This window comes from Octodon degus, unplaced genomic scaffold, assembly GCF_000260255.1.
Source record: "Octodon degus isolate 3935 unplaced genomic scaffold, OctDeg1.0 scaffold00021, whole genome shotgun sequence".
NCBI lineage: Eukaryota > Metazoa > Chordata > Mammalia > Rodentia > Octodontidae > Octodon > Octodon degus.
In genome coordinates this window covers 16196487-16210642 of record NW_004524597.1, presented here as the reverse complement: position 1 = coordinate 16210642, position 14156 = coordinate 16196487, and the positions used below count along the sequence as shown (strand labels likewise).

The 14156-nt window shown below is 52.2% G+C and overlaps 1 protein-coding gene across 1 annotated transcript; it reads left to right on the top strand.

Annotated features, from left to right (window-relative positions):
* Positions 1-1527: 1527 nt before the first annotated feature.
* Crybb1 (crystallin beta B1) lies at positions 1528-13812 on the top strand. The gene is made up of 5 exons (XM_004628026.2): positions 1528-1701; positions 4125-4243; positions 7647-7779; positions 11488-11630; positions 13628-13812. The coding sequence occupies exons 1-5, from the start codon at positions 1528-1530 to the stop codon at positions 13809-13811; spliced, it is 753 nt and encodes a 250-aa protein (XP_004628083.1). The 3' UTR covers position 13812.
* The last annotated feature ends 344 nt before the right edge of the window (positions 13813-14156 follow it).

Sequence of the window (14156 nt, the reverse complement as noted above, 5' to 3'; positions counted from 1 at the left end):
AGAGAGAGAGAGAGAACAGGGCAGGGAATCCAAGATAAGAGAAAAAGGCAGAGAAAAGACAGTAGAAGAGAGAAAAGAATAAAGCAAAAGCCTACAGAGAAAGGTAGGCAGAGACACGCAGAAGGCAGGACTCTGGCAAATAGAGAAGCAGCAAGAGAAAGGAAAATGGCAAGAGGGAAGCAGTAATGGGATTAAACAGCAAGAGACAAGCAGGGAGCCAGAGAGGAGAAGCGGAAGGGAGAACGAGTGAGAATGTTTTCTCCCAGGAAAACATGAATCTGCCGTATTCCTGCGGCAGCATTGCACAGGATGGGGGCAGGGGTGACCAAAAGCCAGATGTGGCCCAGATGTCTTGCCCGCCCTGCTGACTGAGGGCTCCAGAATGGCCACAGCCTTCCTGGATGGAGGCTGGAGGAGGAATCTGCTCACCCCAAGGAGAGAGAGCAAAGGTTGGGAATGGGGGAACCAGTGCTATTGGGGGGGGCTAATTCTCTACAAAGGTGACAGAAGCGTTTATTTTCCCCTGGGGACAAAATCAAGGCATCCAGAACACACTCAGTAGAAAGGATGGAGCTAAAACACTTCCACCCTTATGTCCCCAAGACAGTGGGGAACCACTGGAGTTGACCAAAGCCCTCTCCACCCAGTGCCTACGCAGCCACAGTGCCTGCTTTTGGATCCCCGGATGTGAGCTAAACCCATCCACGTGGATTCTCCTGCATAACTGTGGCCCTGGCCTGTGTGTGCTTCCATGCTCCTGGCCAGAGGACGCCTGGGGCAGCCGCCTGGGCACAAAGATGTGGACACACGGTGCTTAGTCTCTGAACAGATGTCAAATGGGATGCTCCCATATGCCAGGTGCAGAACCAACCACTGAGAGACAGGGGCAAACAAATCTGAGGGATAAATGCCAGGCAGAGCATCTGACACCCCCTTGCCTGGGTCCATCTGCTGGAAACTGGAATTGGAATTGGACACCTTCTGCCGAGTGGCTCAGGCAGGGCACCTCTCTCTCCCAGCCTCAGGATGCTCAGGGCAGGGGACACAGTGATCCCATTACTCCTCTGGGTTTCAAGCAGGGCAAAATGGGTAGATTAACTTTGGTGATCATGCCTGGCATGCCCGAGGCCTCCTAAATGTAGCTCCTTACTGTTGCACACCTGGGGAGGCGAATCAAGGCTGCATCTGCAAGTAAGTGTGATGTCTGGTCAAGAGCTGCAGGAGGCTATGGAAGGCACACGAGGGAGAGGGGGAGGTGGACGGCGCTGCTGGCAGATGGCACGGTGCGGTCAGAGGCCTGGGGAAGGCAGCTGAGGGAGCAGCAATTGCCAGACAGGAAATTCTTGGCTAGGAAGCAGGGATGGAGGAAAAACATGTCCAGCTTGTACTTCCAAGGAGGGAAGGAATGAGTTCAGGGTGCCTGGAAACACAGGGTGAAGGGGGCATGAGAGTGGGGTGCTGCTTAGGGGTGCTGCCCCTACACTCACGGAGGCCAGAGGTTTCCTTACGACTTTGCAGGACGGAAGCATGTCTCAGGCTGCAAAGGCCGCAGCCACAGCGGCAGTGAACCCGGGTCCTGATGCCAAGAGCAAGGGGGCCCCACCCTCGGGACCAGCTCCTGGCCCTGGGCCCGCCCTGGCCCCAGCCGCTGTGCCCATACCCAGTGCCAAGGTGGGGGACCTGCCTCCTGGGAGCTACCGGGTAAGGATGTGGGCACGAGGCAGCTTGGCTGGGCCCCCCCTTTCCATCCATCTCTCCTCCCACTTCTTTGCGTCCTCCTCTTGCTCCTCCCTCTCCTCTCTTCCTCCTCCTCTTCCTCCTCCTCTTTTCTCTCCTCCCCTACTTCCTCTCCTCCTCTCTCCTCCCTCTCCATTTCCCTCCCACCCCTTCGTGCTCCTCCTTTGCCAGTTTTCTCTCCTCCCCTTCTCCCCACCTCCCCGTCCTTTCCCGCCTTGGCCTCTTTCTTCCTTCTCCATGGCTTCTTTCCTGCCTTGCCTTCCCAGGCACACCTGTGTCCAGCCAGTCTGAAGCCCCAGAATTATGGCCAGGGGTCTCAACACCCCTGGGAAGAAGGGGCCCATTCTGGAGTTGTGACATGAAACGGAAACATGACACTTCACTGCTGCAGGAGCTGCTGCTGCTGGGGCTGGCCCCAGTGAGCCTGCAGAGGGTGTGTCAATGCCGCTGGAATCAGGGGAAGAAGAGGAAGAGGGCAGGCTCAGCCGCAGGTGCCCCCGCCTGTCCCAGAGGCAGCATCAGCCAGCAGGCTGGCCTCATGTCCTGAGGAGCTGCTCCGAGCACCCGGGCTGCAAGGGTCCTGGAGATCGAGGCAGCAGGCCCCAGGGACTTAACTGGGTTTTGCTTTTGGTCTCAGGTGCCCAGAATCAGCCACCTTCTGTTCATGACATGTCCTTATGTGATCTATTCAAGACTGGCTTTCATTTCCATAGTTTTATTTGAGCAGTCATTTTAATTTATTTTTAACAGCACAACCAGCACCTGTAAACCCACTATTCATATAAAACCCAGGACTTACCTGGGTGGTGCAGTGCAAACCAGTACCCCAGCTACTCTGGAGGCTGAGGCAGGAGGAGCATCACAAGCTCAAGGCCAGCCTGGGCAACTTGGCAAGTCCTTGTCTCTAAATAAAAATTAAAAAGTCCTGGGCATGTGACTCCTCAGTGCTTGCCTAGCACGCAGGAGGTCCTGGGTGCCACTCCCAGTACAGAGAGGGAGTGAGACGGAGGCAGAAGCAGAGGCAGAGGCAAAGAGGTAAAAAATCCTCTACCGGACCCTAAGTTTCCAGACATCTGGCACTCTCGTCTCCTGTCTTCACTATCTGCTCGCTATGTATTTCTATAGTGTTGTGTGCTAGTCCTCAGAAATACGGCTTGCTTTCATCTTATTGAGACATGCTGAGTGTGCTCATTCTGGCATTCTTTTTTCTTATCTCTTGACTGTGTGATTCCTTACTGTGCCTCCACCCAGTTGAGCCATTTGTTCTGGCTGCTGTGTGACTGCAGGTTCAGAGCACATCGTCACCCTCCTGCCACAGACCCCTCCCCCGGTGGTTGCAGTATGCCTGGGGTATTCATTCCTTTGCTTGTGTTGAGATGGGTCTCACTGTGTCGCCCAAGCTGTCCTCCAACTCCTGGGCTCATGCCGTCATCTTGTTTCAGCCTCCCAAGGAGCTTGGACGCCAGGTGCAGAGCGCAGCACCCAGCCTGCCCGGCACGGTCATGTCCCTGTCCTGGGCTCCCAGGCAGCAGTCTCACCAGGGGGCCAACACAGCAGGGGAGGTGCCAGGTGCAGGTAGTGGGTGCCTCCTCTCTGCAGCTGGGGAACCCAAGGCTCCAAGACAGCAGACAGCAAGCAGCTGCCTCAGCTTAAGCGAGCCTTCAAGTTTGCCCAACTCGGGTTGGCAAGAGGAAAAAGAACCCGAGTTCAAGGCTCAGTGGGGAGAGGTTGGCAGAGTCCTGAGAGGGAACCAGCAGACACTTCCTCCATCTGGGGTTACAGACAGACACAGAGCATCCCAGGCCCCACACTGCAGAACACTTAGTCTTCATTGGGGCTGGAGAAAGAAAAGGGGAGAAAAAGACGGAGACTAGTGGGAAGAGGGAGAAAGAGAGGCTGAAAGCACAGCAGTGGCTCCGCAGTGTTGCCACTCGGGGGGAGGAGGGGTGGCTTACAGTTGAGACCCAACACAGCACTGGAGGAGGACAGGTGACCTCTGAGCCCAGAACAGAAGCAGAACCAAGATGTCCAGTCTAGAGCATGAGTTCAGGAACCTGAGTTAGGCCAGGAGGACTCCAGGACTGGGATCTGTGGCAGCGAGGGTCTTGCAGAGACACCACAAAGGCAGGAGTGGCCCGGAAAGGAGATCCCCCTCCCACCCTGCTCCTGCGGACGGTGCAGCTCTGAAGCTTAGTCATCAGAGGCCGGAGACAGGGTCATGCCACAGGCCATGGCTCACCAGACCAAACACAGCCTGTGTAGATGGGGCCAAATATGCAAGGGACTCCAACCTGAAGCTTCCCTGGGCTTAGTTTGCACCTCAGGGGCACAGAGCTGGGTCATCCCCCTCACTCTGTGTCTTTGGCGTGGGGGCTTCTCTCCTGCAGCTGGTGGTCTTCGAGCAGGAAAACTTCCAAGGCCGGCGGGTGGAGTTCTCGGGAGAGTGCCTGAACCTGGGAGATCGAGGCTTTGACCGAGTGCGCAGCCTCATTGTCACCTGTGGACCGTGAGTGTGGCCTGGGCAGACCCTCTGCCCAGGATACCTGGGCCATGGTACCAGCCTTTTTAGCAGGCGCCTCCTCTGTGCCTGGATGGTGTAGCGGTGTCTCTGTTCTTCCCAACCCTCCCAGCAAATCTGAGAGGAAAGCATGCACACCCTGCCCATCTCGGGGCCATGACCCCATCGAGAAGGTCACACTAATTATAAGCCATGGTTCTAGGCTGCAGGAAAATACTGTTCCTACTATAGAAGGAACCTCAGCCCATTGCTAAGGGCTGGAAGAAACAAAAGAGCCCCGTGACCACATGTTGTATAGTATCTCTCCTGAGATCATGTGGCCCTAGAGCATGCAGGAGGAGCCAGGCACTGGGTGAGGACTCCAGCTGGCGATTGCACCATGCTGTATGAGGAAGAGCCCATACTTATCACCATGTAACAGGTGTGGAAACTGAGGCTCCACGGGGTTTAGACAGGTGGCTAAGATCACCCAGTAGTAAGCATCTGAGCCCACATTTGACTCAGGCTGACTGGTTTCATTTCCAATGCTGTGAAGTAGCAGGCCTCACTGGTTGGCTGGACCCTGGGCATCTCTTGGCCTTCATGGTCCACACAGAAAGACGGAGTCATTGTCCCTCAGATAGACCAGTTGTGCTGCTCTGGCCCCAGTAAACAGAGGTCAGGGCACTGGACCAGCCCAGGACAAAACCTGCCCTGGTTTCCTCCCCACAAACCCCCTGGGAGCATGGTAAGCTTACATTCTGAGCCCCTTGGGCAAATAGCAGAAATGGGATGAGCTTGAGGTTTTGAAGTCAGACAAGTTTGGGCTGAGTCCTGACTCCCCTGTTTGCTTTGTTCCGTCTCTGGACTCCACGTTCTTCTTCTCTAAAATGGGGAAAAGCACAGCCCCTACTCACCCGCACAGGATTATTCGAGATCTATAGAAGGTAATGCAGGATGGAGGTGGCATCTTGTGGGTGCCCACACACAGCAGGTGGCCCCCCCCATCACCCTCTCAGTGTAGACAGGTCACCCTGGTCCATGGACCATTGTGCTTCCTCTACCACCCCATCGTGGTGCAGCTAGCACCAGCGCAGCTCTGTCCCCAGCCCTCAAGCCTAGCTGGGAACAGAAACTGCCAGATGCGGCCAGCATAGGGTTTCAGGCTGTTTTCAGTGCAGGTGACTCAAACTCAGACTATGTTTCCTCGGAGACACAGACGCAGCTGTTCTTCACTGCGTGCACTCAGGGTAGGTACAAACAGCCCTGTGGTCCAGGGCCTCGGGCTGGGTCTTGGCAGTAGGGCTGCCAAGTAAAAGGATGATAGAAGGAAGTGAAGGGGGAGAGGAGGAGAGTACCCACAGCAGGGTGGGAAAAACATCTGCTGAGACCTGGGAGACTTCCTCCTGACCCCTGACATCACTGCACAAACTTAGGCTGGGAACTTCACCCCCAAGCCTCAGTTTCCTCATCTGTAAACTCAGAATCTTGCTCTTTCCCTTTGCTCAAATGCAAGCTCCAAGGAGCCACAGGAGAGGAAAAAGGTATTGAGAGGGATAGGCCGCTCCCTCTTGTCTCAAGCCATCAGAACCTCCCAAAGAAGATAGAGGAGGTGTGGGGAAGGGTGAGCAGGGTGGTAAGACCACATCAGTCATAGCGGGCTGCAGTGCCTTTCTGAAACCACAGGGCAAAAAACTATGAGTCAAGCTTAGAGCTCAGGTCTGTCAGTGTCCAGAGTCCATGCACTTAACACCTACATTGTTCTACCCTCTAAGACTCCCTCCCTCTTCATCACATTCATGGTCCATCTACTTCCCCACCCATCCACTCATTCGTCCATCCATCCATCCATCCATCCATCCATCCATCCATCCACCCATCCACCCATCCACCCACTCACACATCCATTTATCCATCCATCTATCCATCCCCCTACCCATCCATCCATCCATCCACCCACTCACCCATCCATTCATCCATCCATCTATCCATCCACCTACCCATCCCTCCATCCATCCACCCATCTGGAATTCCATCCAAAGATCTACCCACTCAGCCATCTACCTAACTGTCACCTATAATCCACCTATCCATCCATTCATCTACTCATCCATTCTACCATTTTTCCCTTCCTTCCTTCCTTCCTTCCTTCCTTCCTTCCTTCCTTCCTTCCTTTCTTCCTTCCTTCCTTCTTTCCTTCCTTCCCTACTCCAGATCAGGCAGGACTGAGGCAATTTCAACTCTATTTCAAAACAACAAGTTCACATTTCCAATTCTGTCCCTCAAGTATGGTTCACCCATCCCTCAGACAAGGATCTGAGCCTCCTGGGGTACATTCTGTCTCAATCCTAGGGAGAGGATGGCCCCTAGGAAGATGATGCATACGGCAGTGCTCCTTGGCACTTTCTTGCTTCCTAAGAACTTCTGAACACATGGACAGCAGAGGTCCAGGGCCCCTCAGTCGACCTTCTCCTCCGCAGACTGAGAACCATGCCTTCTCCCTGGCCCCCAGTCCAGCCAGCCTCATCTTTAATCTGGCTATATTAAATGCCAGGAAAAGCCCACTTGGCTTCAGATTTCTAATTTATCCCTGTTAAAGACCAAAAATAACATACTTGCACTATCATAACGTACTGATTCACACAAGTATTGGGGATTTAGATATCACTCGCTCTCTCCCACCACCCCATACCAGGCACTGAATGTCTCCCGAGACAGTCTTTACCAAACTTCTATCATTTTTTCTCTTACTGTGTGTCTTTGGGAGCATTAACTAATATATTTTATTTTTGATCATTCACTTAAAACACAAGCATACATACTTTGAATATATATATATATATGTATATAATAATCTATGTGTCACTTTTTTATAAACAGAAAGGTAGTATCATTTGTTTCAAGTGAAATGTATCCATAAAATTTATCCATAAAAATAGCAAATACAAAGTCAGCAAGGCTCTGAGCAGGAACCTATTCTTCCTTTATTACCAAAAGAAAAGAGTAAATGTAAAGGACATATTAGGTCTAATCAGGCTTAACAGAAAGTACCAGAATTGCTTGGCCTTAGGGTCTTGTAGTACTCACAGCCTGTGTGAATCCTACATTTGCCAACACAGTTTGCTCAGATAACTATACACATTATTCCTCGTCCTCTTTCATCCACTGCACGAGAACAGGTGTATGAGGGCCGTGGGGCAAAGCAAGGCTCAGAAAGGCGAAGTCACCTGCCCGCCGTCACACCGCTGGCACAGCTGAGAGTCAACTGCAGGCACCTCAGGCCCACTTGAGGCCTTCGTGCTGGCCCCAGGGCTGCTTTTCTAAGGGAGACAGGCAGGCAAGTGGGGGAGGACTGCTGCTAATAGCTTTTGTCCTCTCTGCCTCTGCCCCTCTTGGTCCTCCGCCTGTCCAGCTGGGTGGCCTTTGAGCAGTCCAACCTCCGTGGGGAGATGTTCGTACTGGAGAAGGGCGAGTACCCTCGCTGGGACACCTGGTCAAGCAGCTACCGGAGTGACCGGCTCATGTCCTTCCGGCCTGTGAGGATGGTGAGTGGCTCCAGGTTAGGCGCTTCAGAGACAGGGATGCAGTGCCAGACAAGTCAAAAGTCTGAGCCCTGACTGTCAGTGAGGGTGAGGAAAAAGGAACGGCACAGGAGGGGAGGTGGCCTCTAGGTTGCCGACGGGCCGGAGGGTCTTGTGCTCATGGAGGCAAGCAGCCAACATGCTAGGCTGTACCTGGCCCTGAACTGGGGACCCAGAACAAACACAAACAAAAACCAGGCGATCTTCATTCCCTCTGCTATGGAGGTTGGGCCCACCTTCCAGTGGTTAGAGCTAGAAATTCCAGGGGCTTTCTTGACCCTCTTTGCTGGGTGTTTCTGATTCCTGAATGCACATTACATTCTCTTGGACTGGCATTAAAATCTAGTCTCTAAGTCTGGCCTTGTAGCAAGTACCTGTAATCCCAGCTCTAAGGAGGCAGACAGGAGGATTGCTCAGAGTTGAAGCCAGCCTGGGCTATGGAATGAGTATAAGCCCAGCCTGATTTAGCAAGACCCTTCTCAAAAAACAAAATAAGCAAGCAAACAAGTAAACAAAACCCAAGGAAATGCAAATGACCAAACACTTGGCTGAAACTTTGCAGTGGCTAGAAAGGAATGCTGTGAGGGGCATCTAGCAGCCCAGGATAGTAGGGCAGGACGCTGAATCCGCCTCTTAACATAGAAGCCAGCCTAAAGCAGAGTCATTTAGGTGAATGTGGATATCTCCAGGTGCTTTACATTTTCCAGAATTATGAGTTGATTATGAGTCATGGCCCAACCATCTCTTACCCACCAATGCCAGTCTCCGATAGAACCTCACATCTTTCTTCCCTCGCTCGAACATTCACGAAGGGTTGTTATGAACGGCTATTGGGGATGGTCAGCTGCCAACAAGCAAGCTGGTCTTAACCGGTTAGACAGCCAGAGTAATGCCAGAATTCTCGGCCTTGGAGACTGAGGTACTCTTTGTAAGAGTTCATAGGTTGGTCTCCTGATCATCAAGTGGCATTTAGGTGACCATCTAGGTTAAGGGAGCTTATTGAAGGGAAATGCCATAGCTAACGCACTTCTGGTAGCTTCTAGAACCCATAGCACATATGTTACTCTGTTTTTCATTTAAGACAAAAGATGTTAGTGTGATGGGGACACAGTTCAGTGGCATAGCACCTGCTTGGCAAGCATGAGGTCCTGAGTTTGAGTCCCAGGACCAAAACAACAATAACAAAAGTTGTTAATGAAGAAGGTTTTTTGTTTTCCTAAACTAACACCTCAGTATTCAGATTTAATTGCAGTGTTGGCCCTTCATGATAAATAAGTGGGTTTTGGGTTGCGGTTTGGCATTTAGTCTCTAAACATTTGGCTATCAGTATTCTAGAACTAAGCTGTCTAGTAGAGTGGGCACCAGTCATGAAGGGCTACAAATACGAATTTTGGCTACTCTGAGTGCAGATGCTATGTAAGTATGGACCACCCCTATCCTGAATGTACAGAAAAAAATGAAATATATTAATATTTTTATAATGGAGCTGGGCATGGTGGTGCATGCCTGTAATCCCAGCATTCTGGGAGGCTCAAGCAGGAAGATTGCATATTTAAGCCGAACCTGGCAAACTTAGTAACTCAGCCATACCCTGTCTCAGAACTAAAGATAAAAAGGAGCCAGGGATGTAGCTCAATATGAAGGCCATGGATATAATCCTCAGGGCTGCAAAAGAAAAACTATTATAGGGTACATGTTAGAATTATACTATCTTAGCCAGCTCTGGAAGGTTGGGAATCCCTGGCCATGAGAAGGGTTGGTGGAAAACTTGTAGAGAACAAGGTGTGCAAACCTCGAAAAGCAGGGACGAACTGGGGAGTGGCTATAGCAGAGGGAGCGGAGGGGAGAAAAGTGCAAGACCAGAGAGAACATGAGTAAAAGCCCAGCCCTGCAGGGCCTCATGGGTCTTGGCCCCACTACCCCCCCAACCACCACCACTACCATCACCACCACCACCACCACCACCACCATCATCACCAGCAGCAGCAGCAAGGGCCATTGACTGGCTTAACCTTCCCAAGACTGCAGTAATAATAAGTAAAGGTCGTTAGTAGTCAGGAGGTTAGCATGAGCTGGCAGTCATACCAAGGGCATTTTTCCCAGCACGCAACGGTGCCTGGCATCTGTATCGCTGCCTCTGGCCTCATTCACCCTCTCACACTCTGGCCATGCTGCACGTCAACAGCCATCATCCCACGTGCTCCTACCAGCCTTTGCCTGCGCCTTTCTCTTCACTCAGTGCCTTCTCTCACCCTCCCTCTTTTCTCTGCCATGTGCACTCCTATTCAACCTCCAAAGTCACTGTCAAATGTCCTGTTTCCATGGAACCTTTCCTGACCCATGTTCCTTTCCTCTGGAAGAATTATCCGACTCCTGCTCTATCCACAACCTTCTGCTGGCGACTTCTGTAGACAGATGTGCTTACATCTGGCCTCCTACTTCTTAGTGGTCAATCATTATAGGTGATCAGACTGCACATGTATTTAGACCTTACCGTACACTGTGTGCTTTCCCACATTTCACGTACTTTCCAATCCTATGACAGTCCTAGGAGGCAGAAGTTGTCATACCACTTACATGAAGGACAAGGAAGTTGGGGTTCAGGGGTGGCAAAGGTTACACAGCTGCTCAGTAATGGGCCTGGGGTTCGAGGTGCTCGAGGTTGGTGTCACTCTGATCCACTTGCTGGGGCACCCCTGTGCACTGCGCTTCATCCCTGGGCCAGGAGCCATGGCTGATCCTGGTGGAAAGAGGGTGATCCTGGCCCCTAGAAATAACAGGCTGGCTTAAAACCCTAGGTCTATGGATTTGCAGCATTAAAACTCTATTCAGGACTGGGGGTGAAGCTCAGTGGCAGAGCACTTCCCTGATACACAAACCCGTGGGTTCTGTCCTAGCCCTGGAGCAAAATAATCAGTACACACCAGCACTAACTCCCGTGCCCAGCCTCAAGGCTGGACCTCTCACACAGTCACGGCTCAACATAAGTAGAGTAATTATTGCTCACAATCCCATGCACAAGGCAGTTGTAACCCCATTCTGTAGGTGCAAAAATTGAGGTTTGGAGGGGCAGGGTAGTCTCTACAGGCACCAACATACCAGTGTTGGAGGCAAGATTCTAACCCAGCGTTGTCCCACCAGTGCCCTCCATAGCCTGAGGATCGTTGTGTGCTTTTCCTCGGCTTTTGAGAAACACTTACAAGAGGGCATTGGCTTGAACGCCTGAGGCTACAGAGACACGGATTGAGTGACTGGGTTTAGGAGCGAGAGGTGTTTCATGGAGAGGGTCTGCCCTTCCCTGGCTGTGAAATCTGACCTCTCTGAACCTCTACAATCCCTGACCGTCATCATCATGAAAATATTTTTGATCACTTTGTGTGTCAAGCACTGTGCCCCACCCCCACAATAAAAAAAATAAAATAAATAAAAATAAAAAAACACTGTGCCAGAGCTATACATGGATTCCCTCACTCCATCCCTGGGACCGTATTAAGACCTGGGAGCTGCTACCCTTTTCCCCAGATGAGGTTGACCTTTCCAAGCCAGAGAGCAGCAGCCCCAGGAGAGTCTCAGGAGATCCAAGCCCACTCAGCCTCTCTCTCCCTCCAAGCACAGCACGCTTTCTCGGTTCCCTTCCTGCTTCCTGTTCCTGACACAGCCCTCCTTTCCCAGGATGCCCAGGAGCACAAGATCTGCCTGTTTGAAGGGGCCAATTTCAAGGGCAACACCATGGAGATCCAGGAGGACGACGTGCCTAGCCTCTGGGTCTACGGCTTCTGTGACCGCGTGGGCAGCGTGAGGGTCTCCAGTGGAACGTAAGCATCCCTCCTGCCAGGTTCCCATCTCCTGCTAGGAACACAGAGGACACAGAAGCAGCTGCACCCTGACAGGATGCGCTGTTCATCAGGCTCCTAGTAAAGGCTGTGGCTCCTCCCGACGGCTCCTGGAGGCTGTCTAGATTCCACCCGCAGAGCCTCATTCCTCTGGGGAAGAGAGTCATACTTTGAGGAATTTTGCATCAGTGTAAACAAATCTGGCACTTGGTTCTAAAAAGCCAGCAGATGGGGGAGAATGGTTACTGCTAAGCCAGGGAGGGACTGGTGGAACCATCAGGTCAAGAGTCAGTCTAGAGAAGAGAACTGTGCAGGGACCCTGAGCACCTAGAGAAGGAGCCGAGTGGCTTTGGAGGGGCCTTCACCTGCTGCTATCAGTTGGGAGGCTGGGCCAGCTCCAGTCCTCTCTGTCTCAGCATTGCCAGCTGCACAATGGGTGGACGAGTCTCCTCATCTAAAAAGGTGTGGGTTGAACCCAGTGCCCAGGTTAGAAGCTGTCCAAACACAGCCCATGACCCACCTCTGTGAGAACACAGAAAAGAGGGGATGGCCCAAGCAGGGCACTTTATTGGCCTCCCACCTCCCAGCAGTCCAGGTCCCTCTGTTCTCCTCTGGGCAAGGGTTCGCCTTCTGCCTGGCCATGCCCTCACTCCCGAGCTCCTAAAACACTCCTGGGAGCATGATCTTTTACTTTCTTACCCCCTTTCGCTGAAACCCGGATCCCTGCCATCCAAGCTATTGGATGACAGCCAGGTGCTGTGCTAGACATGCTGCAGGAGACAGAGAAGAAGGAGGCGCAGCTCCTGTCCTTAAGGAGCTTACTCAGCCTCACAGGAAAGCCTAGCTCCCTGTGACAGAGCCTCCAGGTGCCAGCAAGAGATGGTCATGAGGCTGGCGGAGGATGAATGTGAGCTTGGGACTGACTGTTAAACCAGGCTTGGCTGTGACAGCCCCAGCAGGACCCTGCCAGCAGAGGCGATGAGGGAAGGCAGCAATGAATCACTGATCACAGTTGCTGTTTCGAGTGCTCACCGTGGACAGAACATTGTGCCAAGCACTGTAAAGCACCAGCTACTGAGTGTCAGAGACGGCTGGCGAGGCGGGTGGCCTTATCAGCCCCACTGCTCAGGCACCTGCCGCTCAGGCTACTCATCTGCCTTGGCCCTTTGGTTCTAGGATTAGAGCCAGAATATGTACCCCAAAGGCAATGCACAACTCTACTAACATGCAAAAGAAAAAAAATTTTTTTCTTTCTTTTTTTAATCTTTCTTTTTGCTTCTGGAGTGCTGGCATTCAAGGCATGAGCTACCATGCCAGGCTATTTTTGATTTTGAGACAAAGTTTTAGTAAGTGACTAAGTTGCCTGGGCTGGACTTGAGCTTGCAACCGTTCTGCCTCAGCTTCCTCGAACGCTGGGAATATAGACATGCACCACTATGCAGGCAGGAACCCATTTTCCCTCTTATTTGCCCTGGTCCACAGCCCTAGCCCTCTTTATCTATTTGACCTCATGTCTCCCTGAGCCCCACAGCATTTCACTGGAATGTGTGTTAATCTTACCACATGCTTAGTGAGCACTCCAGGTACAGTTTTCCATGTGGCCTCCAAAACCCTCTCTTCTTTGGCAGTGCTGGGCACAGAACCCAGGGCCTTGGGCAGGCTAGGCAATTGCTTTGCCACTGAGCTACACTCCAGCCCCAAATACTCTTAGTGAACAGGCCACCTTGGCCACGCCCATTGGCTTCAAGAAGAACCTGAGGTCTATCAGAGGGAGGAAACCCTTGTCTTCAAAGCCAAGTTAAAGCCAGCTGAAGACCCTGGCTGACCTGAGCCTGGCTCTTGGAGGTGTGGGAGGTGGCAACAGCTGGGGATGGAAACAGCCTGCAGGGACAGATGGAAGACTTCCTGGTCCAGGCAGGATCGGAGATAGGGCAGCAGGGCTGACTGTTTACATACCGTCCTTCTCACTTTTCTCCCAGCTGGGTGGGCTATCAGTATCCTGGCTACCGTGGATACCAGTACCTCCTGGAGCCTGGCGACTTCCGGCACTGGAACGAGTGGGGTGCCTTCCAGCCCCAGATGCAGTCTGTGCGCCGCCTACGTGACAGGCAGTGGCATCGCGAGGGCTGCTTCCCTGTGCTTGCTGCCGAGCCCCCCAAGTGAGCCCACACAATGCTGCTTCACCCCCTGTGCAGCCTCAACAGCCTCATCTTTCCCAGTAAATAAAAGTTCCTAAAGCCACGATGTCTCCTGACTCTGGACAGAGGTGTGTCACCACGTCCCTCTGCATTCTTGTAGCTATCATGAGCTAGTGCAGGTTGTTGATGGTGAAAATTAAAACCAAAGTATTCAGCACAAATTTGCAGGGAAAAAAAACTTTAATTAAAAAGCAAGAGAGGGCTGGGGAGATGGCTCAGTGGAATAAGCGCTTCTTTGGCAAGCTCAAGGGCCTGAGTTCAATCTCCGGTTCCGAAAAAAAAAAAAAAGCAAGAAGTCTAATTTTAAAAA

What these genes read in the sequence shown, in the direction of transcription:
- Crybb1 (XM_004628026.2), top strand. Translation starts at nt 1,528, where the DNA reads ATGTCTCAGGCTGCAAAGGCCGCAGCCACAGCGGCAGTGAACCCGGGT. An exon ending in CTCATTGTCACCTGTGGACC is followed by an intron (nt 4,244 to 7,646) that starts GTGAGTGTGGCC and finishes CCGCCTGTCCAG; the next exon opens with CTGGGTGGCCTTTGAGCAGT. An exon ending in GTGAGGGTCTCCAGTGGAAC is followed by an intron (nt 11,631 to 13,627) that starts GTAAGCATCCCT and finishes CTTTTCTCCCAG; the next exon opens with CTGGGTGGGCTATCAGTATC.